The sequence below is a fragment of the Aquarana catesbeiana genome, linkage group LG04 (assembly GCF_042186555.1).
Source record: "Aquarana catesbeiana isolate 2022-GZ linkage group LG04, ASM4218655v1, whole genome shotgun sequence".
Taxonomy (NCBI): domain Eukaryota; kingdom Metazoa; phylum Chordata; class Amphibia; order Anura; family Ranidae; genus Aquarana; species Aquarana catesbeiana.
In genome coordinates, this window is record NC_133327.1 from 91,483,119 (window position 1) to 91,506,106 (window position 22,988).

At 40.5% G+C, this 22,988-nt stretch overlaps 1 protein-coding gene across 1 annotated transcript in view; it reads right to left on the reverse strand.

Annotated features, from left to right (window-relative positions):
• Positions 1 to 22,988, reverse strand: part of GREB1 (growth regulating estrogen receptor binding 1) — a 216,982-nt gene that overhangs the window by 75,878 nt on the left and 118,116 nt on the right. The window contains exons 8-15 of the mRNA XM_073625369.1: positions 19,974 to 20,090; positions 18,448 to 18,585; positions 16,724 to 16,909; positions 15,233 to 15,583; positions 13,962 to 14,090; positions 12,894 to 13,001; positions 4,396 to 4,593; positions 2,660 to 2,840 (exon numbers count right to left, since the gene is read on the reverse strand). Of these exons, the coding sequence (XP_073481470.1) occupies positions 2,660 to 2,840; positions 4,396 to 4,593; positions 12,894 to 13,001; positions 13,962 to 14,090; positions 15,233 to 15,583; positions 16,724 to 16,909; positions 18,448 to 18,585; positions 19,974 to 20,090 (1,408 nt within the window). The remainder of the gene's footprint in view (positions 1 to 2,659; positions 2,841 to 4,395; positions 4,594 to 12,893; positions 13,002 to 13,961; positions 14,091 to 15,232; positions 15,584 to 16,723; positions 16,910 to 18,447; positions 18,586 to 19,973; positions 20,091 to 22,988) is intronic.

Genomic DNA, 22,988 nt, shown 5'->3' on the forward strand with positions numbered 1-22,988 from the left:
TGTCATTGTGACAAGGAACGTGACTTGTACCTTAAAGGTTCACTTAGTAATGACAAGTCAGACAGTGAAGTGGCTTTTGGGTAAGTGAGCACACTAGACTTCTGATTGGCAGTGTCATTGTTTCCTGACCATCAATACAAAGGTTTTATTATAGAGGGAAAAAAAAACATATATTTATGTTACTGCTTATTTCTACCCTCCTACTGTACCTGTATCTGGTGCGTTGTTAAGACTGACTGGTATGTTACAAAAATGTTCACTACATAACAGGTGACTAAGCTATTAAAGTATCATAGGTGATATAGCTCAAGAAGGGTATATGCTGTAAGTGATATGTGCCCATCCAATGACCACAACTGTGGATACATTGTTTAATTTACTCCTTTACAACAGTAATACTCATTAATAAATGGGCACAAATTAAGGCCCACCTAACGCATATATGCACTGCCATTTTGTGCTAGGGAGCTCTTCATCGACACTGTGATCGAGCTGGAATCCGGCTGATGTCAGCTCTGTGCAGCCAATTACACTAAGTGTGGGTGGGAAGACCCATTGAAAGTGAAATGTCACTGTCTGCATTCAGGGCCGATCATCCACAGGTAATCGCTGTATGAGCAATTACATGCGAATGCCACCACACTTATTCGCATGGATCCCCACTGGGTCTCCCGGGGGTAATCACAAACTGCCTCATTCGCAAGTGTGAATTGGGCCTAAAAAAGGTAAAATCAAATTATGCCTCTTTACAAAGCATTAGAAAGTCCTTATCTGAAATATACAGTTCAGTTTTGGGCAACAGTTCACAAAAAGGATATCGGGGAACTGGAGAAAGTGCAGAGAAGGGCAACCAAACTGATAAGAGGCATGGAGGAGATCAGCTATGAGGAAAGATTAGCTGAATTGAATTTATTCTCTCTTGAGAAGAGGTGATTAACAGTGGGGATATGATCATCAGGTATAAATACATAAATGGTCTATATAGTGAATGTAGTGCAAAGTTGTTCACTGACAAGGGGCGCTCCTCTATGGAAAAGCTTATTTACAGAAACAGCTGTTAAAATGTGTATTAAACTTCCACAGAAGCTAGTTCTCTGTAAAGTGTTTCAATGAAGGCTGTATGGGTTTCTAAAGCCTGATTCACACCTATGCAGGTTGCAGTTTGCATATTGCAGGTGCATTTTGCATTTTTCAATACACACTTTTGACCCATTGAAGTCTATGGAACTAAAAACCAGAAAAAAGTCCCTGGCCCTTTCCATAAGATGCACAAATGTGAACTTCATCCATAGTAAACCATGTTAAATGGACTGTAGTGTGTTTTTGCAATACTGAAAACTAACTAAAAAATGCATAGGTGTGAACCAAGTCTAATTGCACAGGATATAACTGAACGTTAACATTTATTTAAAAAAATACAGTAGATCAGCCTTTCTCAACCATGTTTCAATGGAACCCTAAGGTTCCTCTAGAGCAGGGTTTCTCAACTAGGGTTCCTCCAGAGGTTGTTAGGGGTTCCTTGTGCAATGAACAAGTTTTGCCTCTCAGATGAGTTCCCACTGACACCATTGATCTTATTAGTTATCTATAAGGGGGTCATTCTTCCTAATGATCCCAAATGTAAATAGCATTCCTCCCACTGACTGTCACTCAATTAACAAGTTGTAGATATAGTAATTTTAAGCAGGGGTTCCCTAATGCCCCATACACACGACCGGACTTTCCATCAGAATAGAGTCCGACGGTCTTTCCGACGGAGTTCCGCTGAAACGGACCTGCCTACACACGATCACACCAAAGTCCGATCGTTTAGAACGCGATGACGTACGATGGGACTAAAAAAAGGAAGTTCAATAACCAGTAGCCAATAGCTGCCCTTACGTCGTTTTTGGTCCATCAGAATAGCATACAGACGAGCGGTTTTCCCGATAGGAACTGATTCCATCGGAAAGATTTGAAACATGTTCTATTTCTAGGTCCATCAGAATTTTAGAAAGAAAAAGTCCGATGAAGCCCACACACGATCGGAATGTCTGATGGAATGATTCCGTCTGACCTTTTCTGCCAGAAAGTCCGGTCGTGTGTATGCGGCATAAGACCGAAAAGTTATTTCAAAGGTTCCTCTGTGTTGAAAAGCTTTTCTGTAAGCAATGAGCAATTTCTGCCTTTCATATACAGTGTGTAACTATTGACATGGATGACCTTTAGATATTTGTAAAGGGGGATTCTTCTCACTAACCACTAGTGTAAGAAGCATTCATCCCATCATGCTAATAATGTACAGTGAGCTGTAGATGTAGTAATTATTGTCAGGAGTTCCTCGAGGCCTGAAAGTTATTTCCAGGGATTATCCATGTGAAAAAGATTGAGAAAGGCTGCCGTATATTGTCAATCCAGGGAGTATCAAATTGTATTAGGGGTTCAGAAAGGGATTTGTTTTTCTGTTGCAGCAAATTGGACGACACTTTGAAATGATTTTTGCCTTCCTCTGGATCAGTTGTTTAGGGTTTTGTGGATGCAGGCTTGTAACTCATTTATTTTTTGTCTATTGGTTTAACTCAACCAAACAATATAACTGATAGACTGGCAAGCTTCGAAAAAAATAATGGATTGATCAAGCAGTTGTCTTTGCATCTCCTAATATGCAAATAAAAAATACCTGGCGAGATCCCAGTGTGCGTGGTCATGAAGCAAGATAAACAGTGTGTGCGGATTCTGCATGGCTTTTTGTAGAAAAGATTTAAATTTACTGGGAGCCTCTGTATCCAACTTCATGACGTACTGCTCCAAACAACTCTTAGTGAGCTGCTTCCTCTCAATGCCAATTTCTGCGAGAACACCTGTATACAAAAAGACACAAAATTATTCAAATACAATGGAGTATCTTCGTTCAGGCTGGTTCCTGTTGCTTAAGTGTGGAATTGTTATTTTCCTGTCCAATGAATTAATATTTTATCTTACAAAGTTCTATGTTATCACTCCTAAAAATATTTCATTGTCGTGCTTTTCTTCTTGGCAATTAAAATAAAGTTACAATTTTAGCTTGCCAGAGAATATTGGCATTTTAAAGACTAAATACATGGGTGACCAGTGCTGAACTAGTATAAGAATGCTAGTTGCCAGGTTGTCTTTAGCTGCAATAGGTTCTGAGTCCCTGACCCAAAGCAAGCACCCAGATCAAGACGTTAGAACTGATCTGTGTCTTTCTTTCAGATCTGTGCCTCAGCTACTGGGTCAGCATGATAGATATGTGATCTGATTTAAAAAAATGTCTGGATGTCCGCACTCCAATAAAATCACCTTTATTGAATCCAAAGAACATACAACGGCAGTCCATACAGCAATCAAGGGAAAGAGGTACAGCATACAATACAGCTGTACCTCTTTCCCTCACTTGCTGTATGGACTGTCATTATATGTTCTTTGGATTCAATAAAAGGTGATTTTATTGGAGTACGGCCATGCAGACATTTCTTCACATCAGATCTTCTGCTACATGCAGGGCCAGCACCTTTTATTTGTGCAGTCGAAGTGGAACATAAGGGTGACTACCTTGAGCGGTGTATTACTTTGCCTTGATAGATAGGGGAAGTCAGCAATGGCATTCCATATTCCCCTATGACTTGTTTCTTTTATGGAGTAATAAAGCATAAGTAATATTTGTGAAATGTTTTACAAAATAATGCAAAACTGATAATTTAATGTGCATAAAATCCATAGAAAATTGAAAACATGATTTGCAGATACAAATTACAATTACATTCCTTATGCTTTAGTGATTAAACAATTTTCTAAATGATAATGAGCATTCATATTACTGTGTTGGAGTGTTACAAGTGCAATTAAAAAAATTCATGAAAACACACCTTCCATGGGGATAAATGGTAAAACGCGCTAAAAAATGCACCACGCCTGTCAAGTAAGGGAGTAAATGCAGTTACCGTATATTGTTCTAATTGCCTAAAAGTAATTTTTAACAAGCTTGCTTGCTTGCCACGTCATATTTCTTTTTACTGTATTTCTTATACAAGTTTGTAATTTCTCCTTCTAGAGGTAATCTGCATATCTGACAAGCCATGTTAATATTAGAACATCCAGCAAATCTAATAACATTATGAGTACCGGATTGAGCTTGGATTTGTAATGGGGGGAGCTAAGAATCTGTTGCCCACAGAATTGTAGGCTTAGGATGAAGTTTCCCCCAGAATACCCAATTACCACCAACTACACTATTTTATACCTGGGATTCTCAAACAATGGCAGAATTGAAAAAAGAAGCACTGGGCAGGTAAGATGAATCTCCTATACATGTGTTTTATTGAATTTTGACTTTGGCTGCAGAACGACTTCAATTCAAAAATCCTTTTCAGTGACAAATATATGACTATTTCTTACCTGAATTCCAAACGTGGGAAAGTGTTTGCTGATAAGTGACTTCAGAAGGAGGGACACAAATTAGAAATTCAACTTTCTCAAAGGAGCCCAGGTCCAGGTTCTGGGTGCTGGAGTCCGCAATGGAGCACACATGAGACAACAGCTTCTGTGCCACAGCCAGTTGGGAGGGACGAAGCTGATGCCACTCCAAATTATAACCTGCAATTAAGAACATTTACTTGCTGTAATACAGCGCATTGTATGATTTTTAGAGAAGGGCTGAAACTTAACTTCTTTGGACCACCATGCAGAATGGAAACTAGTGATCCACAATATCTACTTCTTACTAACAAAGACTTTAGGCCCCGTGCACACAGACGCCTGGGATTGTATGATGTAAAATTCAGAGATATTTCCCCTCCAAGAAGCCAAAGGTGCTGTGTACAGCAATTCAAAGAAATCTATATCTGTATGGCAGATATACACTGGTACTTACATAAACACATGGCCCTGGACACACTGGAGTTGATTTACTAAAACTGAAGAGTGCAAAATCTGGTGCAGTGGTGCATGGTAGCCAATGAGCTTCTAACTTCAGCTTGTTCAATTAAAAAAAAAACTGGCAGCTGATTGGTTTCTATGCAGAGCTGCACCAGATTTTGCACTCACCAGTTTTAGTAAATCAACCCACTGTCTTTTAGATTTTATTTATCTGTAACCATACATTCCCAATTATTTCATAACAGAACTTATGATCTGATCTGTAACTACACTCTCCTAAATCTTTTTAGAATAGATCTTATTTATCTGTAACAATGTTTTCCAGGTGTTTCCTACTAGATAATATTGATATGTAACCATATTCTTACCAGTGTTACCTAAAATGGTGTTGGACTGCCTTTGGCATCCAAGACGGTCTGAATTCTCCTGGGAATTGACAAATACAGTTATGCTCATAAGTTTACATACCCTGGCAGAATGTATGATTTCTTGGCCATTTTTCATCCAGTGCAGCACTGAATGAAAGATGCAAGGGTCTGTCAGGAGTCCAGAAACTCATTGACCTTTTATACACACACACTAATTACAAGCAAACAGATCACAGGTGAGGATGGTTATCTTTAATAGCCATTCAAACCCCTTTATGTCAACTTGTGTTCATGTTATCAGGCCAAAATCACCAGGGTATGTAAACTTTCTGTTGACATTATGATTTAAAAAGAGTAAACACAGTTGATTGATAATAAATGGCTTTGGCCAAACACTAACCATGAGTGAAAGAAAAGTTTTTATGTTATCATTCATATTCTCTGAAAAATGGCCAAGAAATCATAAATTCTGCCAGGGTATGTAAACGTATGAGCACAACTGTATAAGTTTTGCATGGTGGATAATAGAATCTGATACCACTCTTCATGCAACAATCAGATCACAATCCTGACCAATGTCCTTTTGTCTAATTCTGTCAGTTGACCATGTTGACTGCACTTATGCTTATCAGACAACGTCTTCCCAGAAACTGTATATGCCCTCATAACCCTTGATACTGTATCTCGCAACATAGCAAATAAATTGGCAACTTCAGTCACAAAGGCACCAGCTAAGTGGGCACCAACAATTTGCCCTCTTTGAAACTCAGTAAGCTCTAACATGACTCCGTATTATTAGCAGAGCACCTTGTTTATCTGTAACCATGTTTTCTAGGTTTTTTTTCTACTAGATGGTATATATACAAGGTGGTATCAAAAAATTTAAGACTAGTTTTGTAGTCTGATCAATATTCCTATCGCATACATTCCTGGTAGAAATGGCTCATAAAATGGTGGGTGCTGCAGCGATTACCAGTTGGGTCCTGGAAACATCAAACAAGTGTACATATTCGCCAGCATTCCATGGATCAGCAATTTTTCGTCCAAAAAGTTTTAATGAAAAAGATCACAGCACAAAGGAAGGTGCAACATTTCGGAGCCACGCAGGACCCCTTCGTCAGGCATGTTTTGTAGGACGCCAACAGATCGCAGCACAAGGCTGCACGCACAGTCACCGGGAGCACCGACCTTCATAAGTCAGTGCCCCAAAAGACATCATCCTGTGTACATCAGGAGCTGTGCAACTGGTACTATTCTGACCATGTGCATTACCGGTTCTGCTATTTCATCATGGACAGCAAGTTAGAGCAAAGGTGGCACTAAGCATATACAAGTGAATATACAGTATATATCATGAACCAAAATCATAAACGTATATCATTGCAAGAAAACACATATATTGTTAAAAAGTCCATTAGTGATGGTGTCCCCAACACCAAAAAAATTATTTTAAATGAAGCTTCTAGTTCTTCCACCACAGGTGCTCAGTGGAAAGGTGGCAACTCACCACAGGTGTTTGACCACTTTTTAAAGGTAGGTCAAATTGCGCATTTGGAATAACAAATTGATTCCCACTGCCAACACCACTCCGCTCCAGTGGACCCTCCGGATGAAGCTAGGGCATAAAAATTGACTTCACGGGAGACGAGAGAGAAAGTCTCATAGTGTAGTATATTTAATAAAATTTAAAAGCAATGACAAAGTATTAGGTTGCACTCACATATAAAAGTGCCTGCCTGGCACTAGGAAAAACAGCGTGTGCGGATCTGGCTGGTTCCTAATGCAGTAGTGTGCATTCTGTGTTCCGCTCGTAGGGGTAAAGCCTGGTGTGGGGTGACAAATCATGACCCGGAAGTAACGAATTCTCTGCTCCGATGTGCGTTTCGCCGTAAATGGCGTCTTCAGAACACTAATGGACTTTTTAACTTGCTATATGTTCAACAATATATGTGTTTTTTTGCAGTGATATATGTTCATGATTTTGGTTCATGATATATAATGTAAATATATTTGTATATGCTTGCAAGTTTTTCATAATAAATCTTTTTTAGCTGTATCCATATTCCCCTAAATTTTTCATACTAGATCTTATTTATCTGTAATCTTATTCTCCTAATTTTTTTTCACTATGCTGTCTGATATGTACAGTCTCTCCTGAAATAATGTAAACCCTCCATAGCGCTACCCATGCATGCCACAAACTCCATTTACTTTAACAGAAAGTCCATGCCTAATCTGTCAGCCTGTTAAAGGACTTTACATTGAAGTCTAAGGCGCACATTTGTTTAGCACATCACAATATACAGAAGTTTCAGGATTAAAGCTGTGCTTCGATGGGCACAGTGAGGTTCTCAGAGAGGGGGTTTACAGATAAATATGACATTTTCCAAAAGCACGGGGGCAGGGGCAGTCAGAAAAGTCAGAAAAGGATGTGTGCACTAAAAAAAAAAAGGATTTGTCATTTAAAATAAGTGAAAAAACTTTATTATCCACTTTGTGTCCAGGGCCATTTTACATTTTTCACACTAAGCAGCTATGCTGCTTAGTGTAGAAAATTACTTAGAACCCCCAAACAATTACAGAGGCCCTGGTGGGCGTTGCTAATTTTTATATGCTGCAAGATATTTGCGCAGATGTTTATCAATGAAGTTTAGTGTACACAAACACAATATAATACCTATTTTTCGGGAAAACATAAAATATGAGGTTGTGTTAAGTGAATACTGTTGATACCAAACATGTCAGGACTTAAAATTGCGTTCACCCTTGAAATGGGCGAAAAATGATGGTGACAATAATATATATATATATATATATATATATATATATATATATATATATATATATATTATTTTTCATAGGTGACACTTTTAAAGCCTTTACAGGTTATCAGTTTACAGGTAACTATGAAGTTTGAGTCTAGAATTATTGCTCTCACACTGACATTCGCAGTGATACCTCACATCGCAATAACTGTTTGCATACACATGCATTTGCAGTTGTATGTATGCATGTGGGTTGATGGGGTGCTTTTGAATTTGTTAAAATTACTTTTTAGTTTATTAACCACTTAAGGACCAGCCTCGTTTTGGATTTTAGGTGTTTACATGTTTAAAACAGTTTTTTTTGCTAGAAAATTACTTAGAACCCCCAAACATTATATATTGTTTTTTTTCTAACACCCTAGAGAATAAAATGGCAGTCAATGCAATACTTTTTTTGCACCGCATTTGCTTTTTTGAATAAAAAAATAAGACAACAGTAAAGTTAGCCCATTTTTTTTTATATTGTGAAATATAATGTTATGCCAAGTAAATTGATACCCAACATGTCACGCTTCAAAATTGCGCCTGCTCGTGGAATGGCGTCGAACTTTTACCCTCAAAAATCTCCATAGGCGACGTTTAAAAAATTCTACAGGTTGCATGTTTTTGCGTTACAGAGGAGGTCTAGGGCTAGAATTATTGCTCTCGCTCTACCGGTCGTGGCGATACCTCACATGTGTGGTTTGACCAGCGTTTTCATATGCGGGCGCTACTCATGTATGCGTTCACTTCTGCGCGCGAGCTCGTCGGGACGGGGGGTTTTTAAAAAGAAAAATTGTATTTTTATTATTTATTTTACATGATTTTATTTATTTTTACACTGTTAAAAAAAAAAATTGTGTCACTTTTATTCCTATTAAAAGGAATGTAAACATCCCTTGTAATAGAGGAAAGCATGACAGGACCTCTTAAATATGAGATCTGGGGTCAAAAAGACCTCAGATCTCATATTTACACTAAAATGCAATAAAAAAAAAAGTAAAAAGTAATTTAAAAAAATGACATTGAAAAAAATGTGCCTTTAAGACGTATGGGCGGAAGTGACGTTTTGACGTCGCTTCCGCCCAGCAGTGTCATGGAGGCGAGTGGGCGCCATCCTAGCCTCACTTGTCTCCAGGCACAGCACGGAGAAGGATGCGATCGCCTCCACCGCTACCGACGGCACCGGATCGCGGCAGGAGGGGGGGGGCCTCTCTTGCCACCGATAAAAGTGATCTCGTTGCGAATCCTCCGCAGAGACCACTTTTATCTTAAAGCCGACTGCCGCACGAAAACGAGGATACTGAGGTTATGGCAGCTGGCTGCTGCCATAACAACGATATCCGCCGCCAAAGTTTGGACATACATCGGGGTGCGGAGGTTGGCAAGTGGTTAAAATTGAATTTTTTTTAAACTTTTTTTTTTTTAAATGTAACTATTTTTATCTTAAGGAGGCTAACAAGCCCCCTACGTGATAGCATAGACAGGTGACAGGTGCTCTTTATGAAGACATCAGAGGTCTATTAGACCTCTCTGTCTCCCTTGCCTTCCACTGCAGCTAATAAAGAGATTGGGCTTGATAGCTGCTTGCCTGGCTACAATAGCCTGAGAATGACAGCTCTGAAACTGGAAGTGACAGAATCCTGATCCAAGTTCATTAGTCAAGGAGGAGATCTGCATGTTCCTTCTTTAGATCTCACTATTGGGTTGGCAGCCCTTCTCACTACAGTAATAGCAATTAGGTGAATGTAGAGCTGCCTAGATTGGATCACTTTTACTGAACAGCCGATCGCAGGCTAAAAATAATTAGCTTGTTTACCACTTTAAGTCTAGAACATTTCAAAATAGCCTAAGGATGTGAAATGGTTGAACAGTTATATAAAACAAAATCAATGAGTATTTTTTTAAATATAAACTTAAGGGACTGTTTAAAAAAATAAGAAAACAGATTTAAACGGTACTGTCAATCGACATAAAGACTTGAAACACAGACTGGGACATGTTTTAGCAATTATTTCTGCACATAACACAAGACAAGTCACTTTTTTTAGTGTCTGAGCTCCATCTGGTGGTAACATCTGAAAACGCAGGGAGATATTATGTATTTATTCTAGGTATTCATTCAGTGTTTACAATTTTGCATCAGTCCCTGGTCTCAAAGAGCTTACGATCTAAAGTCCTTATCTAACATATACGCTAGGGCCAATGACCCTATCAGCATGTCTTTGCAATGTGGGAGAAAACTCACACAAGCACAGGGAGAACATGCAAACTACATGCAGATAGTGCCATGGTTGGGCATCCAATGCAGAAGTGCAAGTAATTGTCTATATATACAGTATATATATTTATATATATATATATATATATATATATATATATATATATATATATATATATATATATTATTTATATTTAATCGTTTAGAGGTAGTTTTACCCTGGAAGAGCAGTAGCTCTTGTGGGTTATCCAGAGCATTTCTATAGGCCTTCTTCAATGACTTGCGACTGTAGCCTCTCTTTAGCTTGTCTGACAAAATCTGTATTATCACTGCAATTGCATTTGATCCTACAATATTGGGCCTTTAGTATCAAATTCACTAAATGTGGTGGGTGGGCACTTCTAACATGGAGTAGGGAGTTACCTGCTGTGCTTTTACAAAACAAATCTGTGGAAACTAATCCATCTGGTCCCTTTTAGATATAAAGATCTAGAAAGGGCAATGTGTCCAGATGCCAGTTCAAAGTGAGCGTTAAGTTAAATTTGTTATTGTTTAAAGCGGGGGTCCACCCGCACCGCCAAAAAAAAAAATATTAAAAGCCAGCAGCTACAAATACTGCAGCTGCTGACTTTTAATACATGGCCACTTACCTGTCCCAGGGTCCAGCGATGTCGGCAGGGGACGCCGAGAACCCGCTCGGTTCTCGGCAGCTGCCGCCGCCATCCTAGGTGAGGGAATCAGGAAGTGAAGCGTTGCGGCTTCACTTCCCGGTTCCCTACTGCGCATGCGCGAGTCGCGCTGCGCGTCCCAAGTGGTCCCCGCTCTCTCCTGGGAGCTGTGTGTTCCCAGCAGACAGCGTGGTGGGGACGGGAAGTGGCATAGACTCCCACTTCCCGTCTATGCCGGGAAGTGGCATAGACGGGAAGTGGCATAGACATGGGAGTCTATGCCGGAAGTGGGTGCAAATACCTGTCTTAGACAGGTATCTGCACCCCCCTCCCCCCTGAAAGGTGCCAAATGTGACACCGGAGGGGGGGAGGGTTCCGAAAAGCGGAAGTTCCATTTTTGTGTGGAACTCCGCTTTAAGGATCTGACAAATTATGTGAAGCATTCCAATGCCTGTGCCATGGGAGAAAGTGGCACAGATATGACAACATACATTCAGATGCGAACACCTCCCGCTCCCACCCCTCCAGGTGCAGGTTGGCATACGATGGGGCACAGGTAGTCCCCATCGTTACCCCCTGCACATGGAGGTAGTGGGAGCCATCGAAGGTGAACGTGTTGTGGGTTAAAATTAGACTTAAATTTCCCAATGTGAAAGCATTGGATGGGGAAAATCTCTTTCATTTTCATACCCATGGTGGATAGGATTTTGTTGTATGTTTTCTATAAAGAGTGAATATAAAACGTTGAATGACACTAGGCCAGTAATGGTTAAATGTCTTGTATAACCGTAATAATATATTTTATGACATCATGTTAATGTTGAATAAGTACCTAATGCACGTTTATATAAAATTGCAGTACCATTTAGGGATCCAAGGCCCTGATGAAGCGGGGCAGTCTGCAAAACGTGTACATACTAGATCCCAAGGCCAAGACAGATACTGTATCTATATGGCTACCATCTGTGTGAATATGTTTTTAATATATGTTTTTTCAAGTGGTTGTAAACCCCATTACACCACTTTTACCTACAGGTACCCACAGGTAAGCCTATAATGAGGCTTACCTGTAGATACCGTGAATAACTGTAGCTCCTAAACTTTCACAGTTTAGGAGATGTTCACTGTATCCGCTTGTGCCTTTTCTTCAGTAGCCGTGCCGTGACCGGCGGCTCCCGCGTGCATGCGCGGGAGTGATGTAATCGCGGCTCTGGACAATCACAGCGCCGGAGCCCACGAACCCAGAAATAAATCTGGGGGACATGTCTCCAGTCGCAGCGGTGTGCGGGGACTGCTGCAACAGCTTCGATCTAAGGTAAGTATTTCATAATGAGCTAGTATGCTATGTATACTAGCTCATTATGCCTTTGTCTTGCAGCTTATTTTTTTTCTGAGTTTACAACCACTTTAACCCTTATAAGATTTCTTATACATCTTATGAGTTGGTATCTAATATACCCTAGAATGTACATCTAAGGTCCCACTAATTTCCAGGGGTCTGTACACATATTGTATTCTATTGTATTCCTGCAGCACTGTTCGAGCGTCTTTTTTCCAACAGGGCAGTCTCACAGAATTTGATCGATAGATTAACTTCTGTTCAACCACAGTGGCAATACATAGATCAAAACTAGGCTAGTCCCTGCTGAACTGGCCGAATCTTAATCCATGTATGGCCAGCTTAAAGCGGAAGTAAACTCGTCCATAAAACAGTTTCACTTCCGGCAGGTGCCGGAAATATAACACTACTATTGGTTGTGCTCTCAACCAAACTGTCAAGCCATCCAATGGCTGTGGTCTAAACTGATCACATGTGCAGCATCATGGCAGTTGTGGATTAAACAGAGGCAAAGATGGCAGTTTCCTTAGCTGAAAACGATAGGGGGGTTTACTTACACTTTAAGTTGTATAATGAGATACATATAACCATAATAAAGAAACTGCAGTTGCAACTTACTAGTACATGTAGGCGGTCTGGGATCTACATTGTTTTTTTTCGTTGTTGAAGAAATGATGCCAAGGTTTTCCTGATAATATTTGTCCAGCAGAACATCTATGTCCCCATCTATAGATAGAGTAGATAACCAATTCAATCAAGTAAAACATAGAGCACACCTTCCATATGGGCCTTGGAAAACTCATTTTTTTTACATACCACAAACAGTAGGGATTGACTATAAATGGGTTATTTCTATGCACCGAATGGAAATTTTGGTGCCGAAACCAAAAATGCAGGATGCACTTTGCTAAAAAACCAAAACTGAAACCAAAAATGACAGTTTTTAAAAAATATTTAGATTTTTATATATAATTGTATTATATTCTACTTTTTAATTAATATCCTCAATTTAAATTTATATGAATTTATTGTTGGTCATTATTAGTGCAAGAAAGGTCAAGAAAAATGCAATCTGCAGTCTCTAAAAATCTCTTGTATCATGTCGTCAGTCTAACCATCTATTGTATCATGTCTTCAGTCTCTAACTATCTCCTGTATCATGTCTGCAGTCTCTAACCATCTCTTGTATGATGTCCTCAGTCTCTGACCATCTCTTGTATCATGTGTGCAATCTCTTACTTAAACTTAAACACACTGCTAATGGTATTAGCAAAATTTCCATTTGGTGCACCTCTAGCAGACATGATACAGGAGATGATCAGAGACTGCAAACATGATACAAGAGATCAATGCAGCCTCACCAGTGCCTGTCAGATGCAGCCTATCTGTGCCTGTCAATTGCAGCCTTGCCGATGCATGTCAGATGCAGCCTACCTGTGCCTGTCAGACGCAGCATAACTGTGCCTGTCAGATGTAGCCTACCTGTGCCTGTCAGATGCAGCCTACCTGTGCCTGTCAGATGCAGCCTCACCTGTACCTGTCAGATGCAGCCTACCTGTGCATGTCAGATGCAGCCTACCTGTGCCTGTCAGATGCAGTCTTGCTAGTGCCTCTCAAATGTGTTTTTTCCTGGAGTTCTCATTTACACAGACAGGTCTACAATGATGTACGTTTAGCCAGAAGTACCTGGACAAAGACTGCTGAAGAAGGTTCCTAGAGATTCCACCTTGCCACTGACCAGCTCATAGTTGACCTCTTTCAGGAATTCCGCTTGTGTATACATAGTTTCCATTAACATCCGGGACTGATATTTTCCTAAAGGGGCCAATGGAGGTTACACATTAAAATAACAAAAGAATAAGTTTCAGGGGTTCAAGATGGTTCCCCTGCAAAACCTTTCCACATATTTTTCTATGTATATCATAAATAAGATGCCAACATCCCTTTCTCACATCTATTCCAGAAGAAACCAAATGCTTTGTAACAGGTAATATTTACACAACTTTTGGAGTAACAGAGGAAAAAGAAAAACCAACGCCTAAACTATTGAACTAGCCATGGATTGTCAGAAGTTTACCTGCCCATGGTAATAAAAGGACAGTATTTAACTATGTATAAAATAATAAACACTACGTACTGGTAAACGGACAAAGCTGCTAAGAGTTAACTTATTGTTAATATTAATTCATTCTTAGCCTTTTCAACCTAAAAAGAGGTTGACCATAAAAGCAGAGCCCCCTAGTGATATAAATGAATAGATTGTGACTTACACCAACCCAGATTTAATGCAATCTTGCAAAATAAAAATTAGACTGAGTGCCAGGATTCAATCAGCAGGGGTCATTTACTAAAGGAGGATATTTTGATTTAGCCAAGTCACTCAGAATGTTCAGTCATGGGCAGAAATTAAAAATGATCAATTCCCTTTGCATATGACTAAATGATCAATGTGAGCCCTCTTTAACTAAGCTAGGACGGAAATGCACCCGGTAAGTAAATCAGCTGCACTGAGTTCACTTTCTACATGTATACTCACTAGGGGATTCATTTGCAAGGTTACTCCACACAGTGGCCATGAATTTTGTAGTTCTGATATGAGCCTGTGGCATCTTATGGAGTTCTCTTTTTTCTTAACGCAGCAGAGAAAACAACTTAAATGAGCCTGTTACATGACTTTGACAGGTCACATTACTGGGTTCTCCTACCATTTTTACTTTTTTTTCCTAATGCATTTATAATGCACTTTGTCCACATGGAAAAACAATCTTTACTTCAAAAAGTTGAAACATTCTCATGCCACCGCCTCAGCTGTGTTCAGATTTGGTTTACATGTCATTCATGTATCCAACGTTAAAATCCCATCATATCAATCTACGAAAACTTAAAGTGAAGGTTTTTAGGAATATCCCACCAAATCAATACTTTTAAGTCAGATGTCAACAGATGATCCAAACTACCTGTTATAGTAATGCAGGAGTCTATGCAGTTGGGTCTTGACGTGCAGATTATTACCACATAGTTGGTCTTGGTCAGTTTTCCTTCCACCAGCAGTTTAAACATCTCAGACAGCCCTTCTGCTAAGGAATAGCTGCACTCAATGATCTTCACACTCTCATTGCAAGAACTGGCAGCCAGACCAGCCAACCAAGGTAGCTGAGAGGCAGTCACTGCCGTAATCGGACTTGGGAAGTGAGGTAAGGCCTGCGACATGGTTTGTTGGTACTGGCGAATTTCGGCAAGGTGTGTCTCCCGCCAAGATCGCATGAATATCTGTTCTAGATCTTCTATAAGAGGCACCTGGTCTGGAGCTGAAACAAGGAATAGATTAATATATTTACAGCTCTTCTTCTACACTCCAAACATGTTTAGAAATACGAGTAAAAGCGTTCTGGCCAACACTTCTGAGCTTGTGGACCTAAAGCTGAGGGTGATAAACATTCAATAATGATTTACTCAATAATAAATCATTAACTGCATTTTTAATGCAACCAATGTAAGTACCTGATATCAGCATCGTTTATACCCTTGTACAGCAGCACTAAAACTAGGAGAAGGAGAAGCAGCATTAAGAGTCAATCAGGTGTGCTGCATGCAAATATGCTGACAAGGAACATACTGATAGGAAGAGAAAGCAGAGTGAGCAGAGAGATGACCTGTCTGTCTGATGCTGTTCCTTTACTGTCTAATCAACAGTCTGGGGACAGGGTGGTGTCAGCAGTGTATTTCAGAATTGTAACAGAAAGTGAGAGAGTCAATATATCATGTGGTCAGCGGGGGTCGGTCCATAAGGGGCGCAGGGCACATGATTAGAGCCTAGGGCTAGTCTAACTGGCTTCAAAAAGGCGCCCCAGGCCCACCCACTTGTGACATTAGCGAATCAACATTCGCTATTGTCTTCTTGCTTCTCCTTCCAGCCAATCAGGACAGGAAGCGGGTCCTAAGACCAGATTGGCCAGGAGGAGAAGCGTCAGGATTGGCCGGGATGAGAAGCCGGGGAAGCCGCCCGCGACCTGGATGGGGTAAGTGCGGGTGGCGAGCGGGCACCAGCTGCCACTGCATGTGGTGTGGTCTGATGACAATGCATTTCAGAGGGATAGCTCAGCTGATGCATGGAAATTCATTTTTAGAGCACTTTTATGGAGTATTGAGCACTTTTTAATTGCTAAGCACTGGGGATGCAATTGGACAATTATAGGGATTAATGTTTCAGCTTTGAGGGACATGTATTGCTTATTGCTTTTTTATTTGTGTTATTTAGTTAGTTTGATTTTATGAGTGCAGTGCACTTTAGGATTATAGAGCTGTTGGGTGGACGTTATTTCACTAATCTGAAATAGATAGGGTGTGCAGTAAGAGCACGGAGTGTGTTGAATATTTAATTTAAACTCCAGACTAGGAGCACTGGACTGAGGCTAAATATGTTGAAATAATTACAGGTCTTTACTTACCAAGCTGGACAAGATAATAAACAGTCAGCAAAAGCTGCATTTCCTCTGAAATAGGCTGAATGGTGGTAGGCCCATACTGTTCGTAGGTCTTGGGCACAGCTTGGGAGTTCTTGTAGCAGTTATATAAGAGAGGGCTCACAATAACATCACTCACATTGCCACAAAGGTAAGGGAAGTTTCCATGACCTGCAAAAACCATAAAAATAATATCAACGTGTGTAGCTTTTACAATACTTCAAGTATAAATAACTTTTGGAAAAAGTAGGACATGGTTCAACCCCTATGGATCGACGGTACTGAAACCTGGTATTGCCGCCTCACGGCTCCGGGGCTTAGAAATCCCTGAAGCTTAATCTCCTAAACGTACCCCATCAGGAGGTACGTTTAGGAGCATTCTAATTGGTTGGCACCGTCACATGGGCAGCGCCAACCAATCAGAACCCGCATAGCCCATCCTCTCAGCGGGGAAGAAAAAGAGTGAAAGCTGAGGGGATTTCTAAGCGCCGGAGCCGTGAGGCGGCTATACCGGGGCTCAGAACGGGAAATCGCCAAGCTGCAGGTCAGTGGGACTGGGGGGGTTAGGAGGGGGTCCTATGTAAGTTCTACTTACAGATTTTTCTGTAAAGGTGAACTTACACTTCAAACACATTGCTAATAGCATTAGCAAGATTTCCATTCGGGGGAAACCTATAGCAGACATGATACAGGAGATGGTCAGAGACTGCAGACATAGTACAGGAAATGGTCAGAGACTGCAGACATGATACAATAGATCAATGCAGCCTCATCAGTGACCATCAAATGCAGCATCACCAGTGTCTATTAGATGCAGCCTCACCAGTACCCATCAAATGCAGCCTTTACCAGTGCCCATCAACTGCAGCCTACCAGTGCCCATCAAATGCAGCCTACCAGTGCCTATCAGATGCAACCTTGCCAGTGCCCATCAGATGCAACCTTGCCAGTGCCCATCAGATGCAGCCAACCAGTGCCCATCAGATGCAGCCAACCAGTGCCCATCAGATGCAGCCTTACCAGTGCCCCCTTTTTGGTGCCATTGTCGGCACCTTTTCTTCTTTCGGCCGAATTAGAAAAACACAATTTTTTGGTCGAAATTTCAGTGGACCTCTAATCAAAATGTAAAAAAAAAATAGCGAACAGGCAGGCTTTTTATTACAGAAGAGTCCTGCTATGTCTCTTCTGCATTAAAGTATTCTTACTTGCATGTTTGCACTATAAACTTAGCTGTGCATGTGCACCATAAATCCTCCCACTGCAAAAAGTATTCCTATTAGAAGATCGCACCTGTTTTATGTCAAAGTGATAAAAACCTATAAGAAATTGTCAGGTGGTTTAACTTTTTGGCATCTACCAAAACCTGAAATTCTAATTATAGGTTACATTACCCTTTACAGTACAAAGTTTAAAAATAACCCCTACCACTTAAATGCAGGCACTTAACAGGGCCTGCTCATATGTCTAGGTCTCTTCTTGATCACCCATGTATCCTTTAAGATCTCTAATATGCAAATTCCAACATTTTCCAGAAAGCGCCTTGCACCACCTGAATCCTATGAAGGATAGAAATGCAAGAGTAGCTTTCACCATTGCTGGGGAATTTCTGCAGTATGTGGTATTTGCATAGTAGAGCATATTTAGCCCTCATTCCAGTGAAGGACAAATATTTTACTGGCAGGTATATTTTAAATCAGTGGAATACACACCTTTAAATATGACCGGAGTGATCATGCATGACTTAAAAAGGTTGTCAGGGACAGAGACTGGCTCTCCTGTAGCCACCAGAGAAGAAGAGAGTACGTTCCCCGCAGTGGATGTTGGAGCACAGAGCTGAGATAAAGAATCTAAAATAGAATAATTGGTATTTAAAATGATTCACTAAATCACATTAAAGAAAAACTACACTCAAAAGAACAACATTCATTCACTTAAAAATATATATTGTTTTTGTGATTACTTGTCCATAACTGAACATCTAACATATAATTTGTTCATAAACGACCTGGAGGATGGGGTAAACAGTTCAATCTCTGTATTTGCGGACTATACAAAGCTAAGCAGGGCAATAACTTCTCCGCAGGATGTGGAAACCTTGCAAAAAGATCTGAACAAATTAATGGGGTGGGCGACTACATGGCAAATGAGGTTCAATGTAGAAAAATGTAAAATAATGCATTTGGGTGGCAAAAATATGAATGCAATCTACTCACTAGAGGGAGAACCTCTGGGGGAATCTAGGATGGAAAAGGACCTGGGGGTCCTAGTAGATGATAGGCTCAGCAATGGCATGCAATTCCAAGCTGCTGCTAACAAAGCAAACAGAATATTGGCATGAATTAAAAAGAGGATCAACTCCAGAGATAAAACGATAATTCTCCCGCTCTACAAGACTCTGGTCCAGCCTCACCTAGAGTATGGGGTCCAGTTCTGGGCACCAGTCCTCAGGAAGGATGTACTGGAAATGGAGTGAGTACAAAGAAGGGCAACAAAGCTAATAAAGGGTCTGGAGGATCTTAGTTATGAGGAAAGGTTGCGAGCACTGAACTTATTCTCTCTGGAGAAGAGACGCTTGAGAGGGGATATGATTTCAATTTACAAATACTGTACTGGTGACCCCACAATAGGGATAAAACTTTTTTTGCGGAAGGGAGTTTAACAAGACACGTGGACACTCATTAAAATTAGAAGAAAAGAGGTTTAACCTTAAACTACGTAGAGGGTTCTTTACTGTAAGAGTATCAAGGATGTGGAATTCTGGGTCTGGGTCACAGGAGTACCTTAGTAAATGTCTGACATTGCACTCACGATCCACTGATCACAAGTGCAATGCTTTGCTTGCTCCTATTGGAAAAAGTAGTAAATGCATATTTCTTTCCTGCAAACATATGTGAATTTATTATTTTTTCCTTAAAGTGGAAATTTTAATTTTCCTGACACCAGAGATAAAAAAATGACAGGGGAGGGAACTCCAGCATGCAGTGAGTTATTCACAGCCTCAGCTCTGTTCCTGTGCGCTGTGTGAAGGTGAGTGTGTACCTTCCCTCCAATCAGCTCTCACTGAACTCTGCAAAGTATAACTTCAGCTCCCCACCCCTTGTTTTCTGAAAGCTCAGACAAGCTGTATAAATTCAGCACTCTCAACAGCTGTGGAGAAGAGAAGACTGTAGAAAAACAGGTACAGCTTATGTATATATGTATATTATGTAATAAAAATACACAATTGTATACTTACCAACTTTTCCACCAGTAATTGTGCTGTTTTGCAGGAAGCCTGAGTCTGTGGAGGAAGGGAACTCTGGAGACCAACCTTTATGTCTTTTTTTCGGTGGTCCAGAATTTGTTACATTTCCTTTGAAGTAAAGTAACAAATGATCAGAACACCAAATACAAAGTGATATCCCAATTGTATTAATGTATCCAGGCTTTGAAAATAATAGATTAACTATAGATTAAAGAAGTTTTCCTCTTTTATAGAAATTTAGAAAAATGTGCATGGATGAATCAATGAGAAAGCCGCCTTTCTAAGGCAATGAGCAATTAGCAGCAGCCCTGCAAAACTCAAAAACAGTGGGTAGGAGTATGTTTTCTAACCTTAATCATACATTAACTAAAAGGCACATCCTACGTTTCTTAATAAAAAAATAAAAATGAATTCAAAAGTCCAGTTGCTTACGGTAAATGTTATAAAATTACAGATAGTTATATGTATATTTATTTCTTATCATCCTCTCACTGCCCTGTAATGTATTCATTAATTGAAAAAAAGCCAAGATCAAAGTATTGGCATTACTTTCATAGAAATACAAGATAAAAATATAAAGAGTTTAAGATGGACATCCGAATATAAAAACACCTGCTCTGAAAAATACAGTGGCTATGCTGATCACAATCAGAAAATGCTTTAATGCTGCTGTACAAGAAACTGTCCACATGGTGGCAGCAGAGCAGTACCGGGTGAGGTTTACTGACAGCCAGCTTGGCAGAGTTGTGTACTGTGTTGCCCTCGATTAAAGAGGAGCTCCAGGCTGCTTCAGAAAAAATTCAAGGTCAGCAGCTACAAATACTGTCGCTGCTGACTTTTAATATGAGGACACTTACCTGTCCTGGAATTCAGCGGTGTCTTCAGCCCAGCTGATTTTTCAATCTGCTCTCGGGTGATGCCGCCGCCATTTATTGTAAGGGCTTCACAGATGGCTACCTAATGCACACATGCATGACGTGCGCTGTGGTTTGTGAATGGCCCGGCGGCGGGGGGAAGGAGGAGGGGGCCTGAGCTGCGGCAAAGTCACCTGGAAGTGGGAGCGGGTCAAAACCAGGTACCTGCTCCCCCCTCCCTTTTTAGGCTTTCTTTCTTCTTATTTTTACCTGGCGTTCCAGCCAGTAAGTCTGTTGTTTTTCAACAGAAAAGCTCTCTTGCAGTTAAAGGGTTGAGACAAACCATTCAATACTGGCATGGGTGCTTTAAATGATCAGCTTTTATTTACCGTGTTTATGTAAAACTTTTATCCCGTAGACTGCTTTCACACTGGGGTAGCGGGTCAGTTACTAGCGGGATGCTTTTAACCCCTACTAGCGGCCGAAGAAAGGGTTAAAACCACCCACGTTGCGGTGCTTCAGAAGCGCTGCCTATTTATTTAAAGGGGCAGGGGCGGTTAAGGAGTGGTGTATACAGCGCTCCCAAACCGCCTCAAAGATGCTACTTGCAGGACTTTTTTTCCCGTCCCGCAAGTGCACCGCCCCAGTGTGAAAGCACTCGGACTTTCACACTGGGGAGGCATGAGAGGCAGTTTTCAGGCACTTTACAGGCACTATTTTTAGCGCTAAAACGCCTGAAAACTGTCTCAGAGTGAAAGGGGTCAAAAGGAGAAAAATTGTTTGCTTGCTGTAACTGACTTTTATTGGCTGGAGTTTGGCATTAATTTGTGAGTGTGTTCAAATCTGTTAGTTAATCTAACACTCTCCTCCTCCCAAATTTGCCCCTATGCCCATTCATACAGAGTGGGGGCACTCTAATACAGAAGGTGTGTTAATGGGCAGATCACCAGGTGAAAACAGAGGGGAAAAAGAGCCTAAAATGGAAAAACGAATACAGCCACCACACCTAATGTTTGGTAAGCTGCAATATATTAAATTTTTGGTTTTGGGCTTAATGCCGCTTTAATAATGTTTAAGTTATTACCATTAACATTTGCAAGTAAATAAAAAATAAATCCCTTTTCAGAATTTTTTGGATTTTTTAGACACGCTTAGACACAATTTTTTAGAACAACTTTATCTCCTCATGTATTAAAGTGAATCTGCCATTATTTTATTTATTTATTACAGGTACTTATATAGCACCATCAATTTACGCAGTGCCTTACAGTGGCTTGAAAAAGTATTCATACACCTTGACATTTTCCACATTTTGTCATGTTATAACCAAAAATGTAAATGTATTTTATTGGGATTTTATGTGATAGACCAACACAAAGCGACACATAATTGTGAAGTGGAGGAAAATGATAAATATTTTTCAAAGTTTTTTTACAAATAAATATCTGAAAAATGTGCAGTGCATTTGAATTCAGCCCCCTTTACTCTGATATACCTAACTAAAATCTAGTGGAACTATTGCCGCGTACACACGGCCAGACTTCCCGACAGAGAGTCCGATGGGAGCTTTCGGTCAGACATCCTGACCATGTGTATGCCCCATCGGACTTTTTCTGTCGGCATTTCCGATGGACTCAGATATAGAACATATTCTAAATCTTTCCGTCGGAAATGCCGACGAAGTTTAGCCTGTTGGCAAGTCCGGCCGTGTGTACGCGGCATAATTGCTTTCAGAAGTCACCCAATTAGTATATAGAGTCCACCTGTGTGTAATTTATTCTCACTATAAATACAGCTGTTCTGTGAAGCCCTCAGAGGTTTGCTAGAAAACCTTAGTGAACAAAAAGCATCATAAAGGCCAAGGAACACACCAGACAGGTCAGGGATAAAGTTGTGTAGAAGTTTAAAGCAGGGTAAGGGTTATAGAAAACATCCCAAGCTTTGAACATCTCACGGAGCACTGTTCAATCCATCATCCAAAAATGGAAAGAGTATGGCACAACTGCAAACCTACCAAGACATGACCGTCCACCTAAACTGACAGGCCGGGCAAGGAGAGCATTAATCAGAGAAGCAGCCAAGAGGCCCCTGGTAACTCTGGAGGAGCTGCAGAGATCCACAGCTCAGGTGGGAGAATCTGTCCACAGGACAA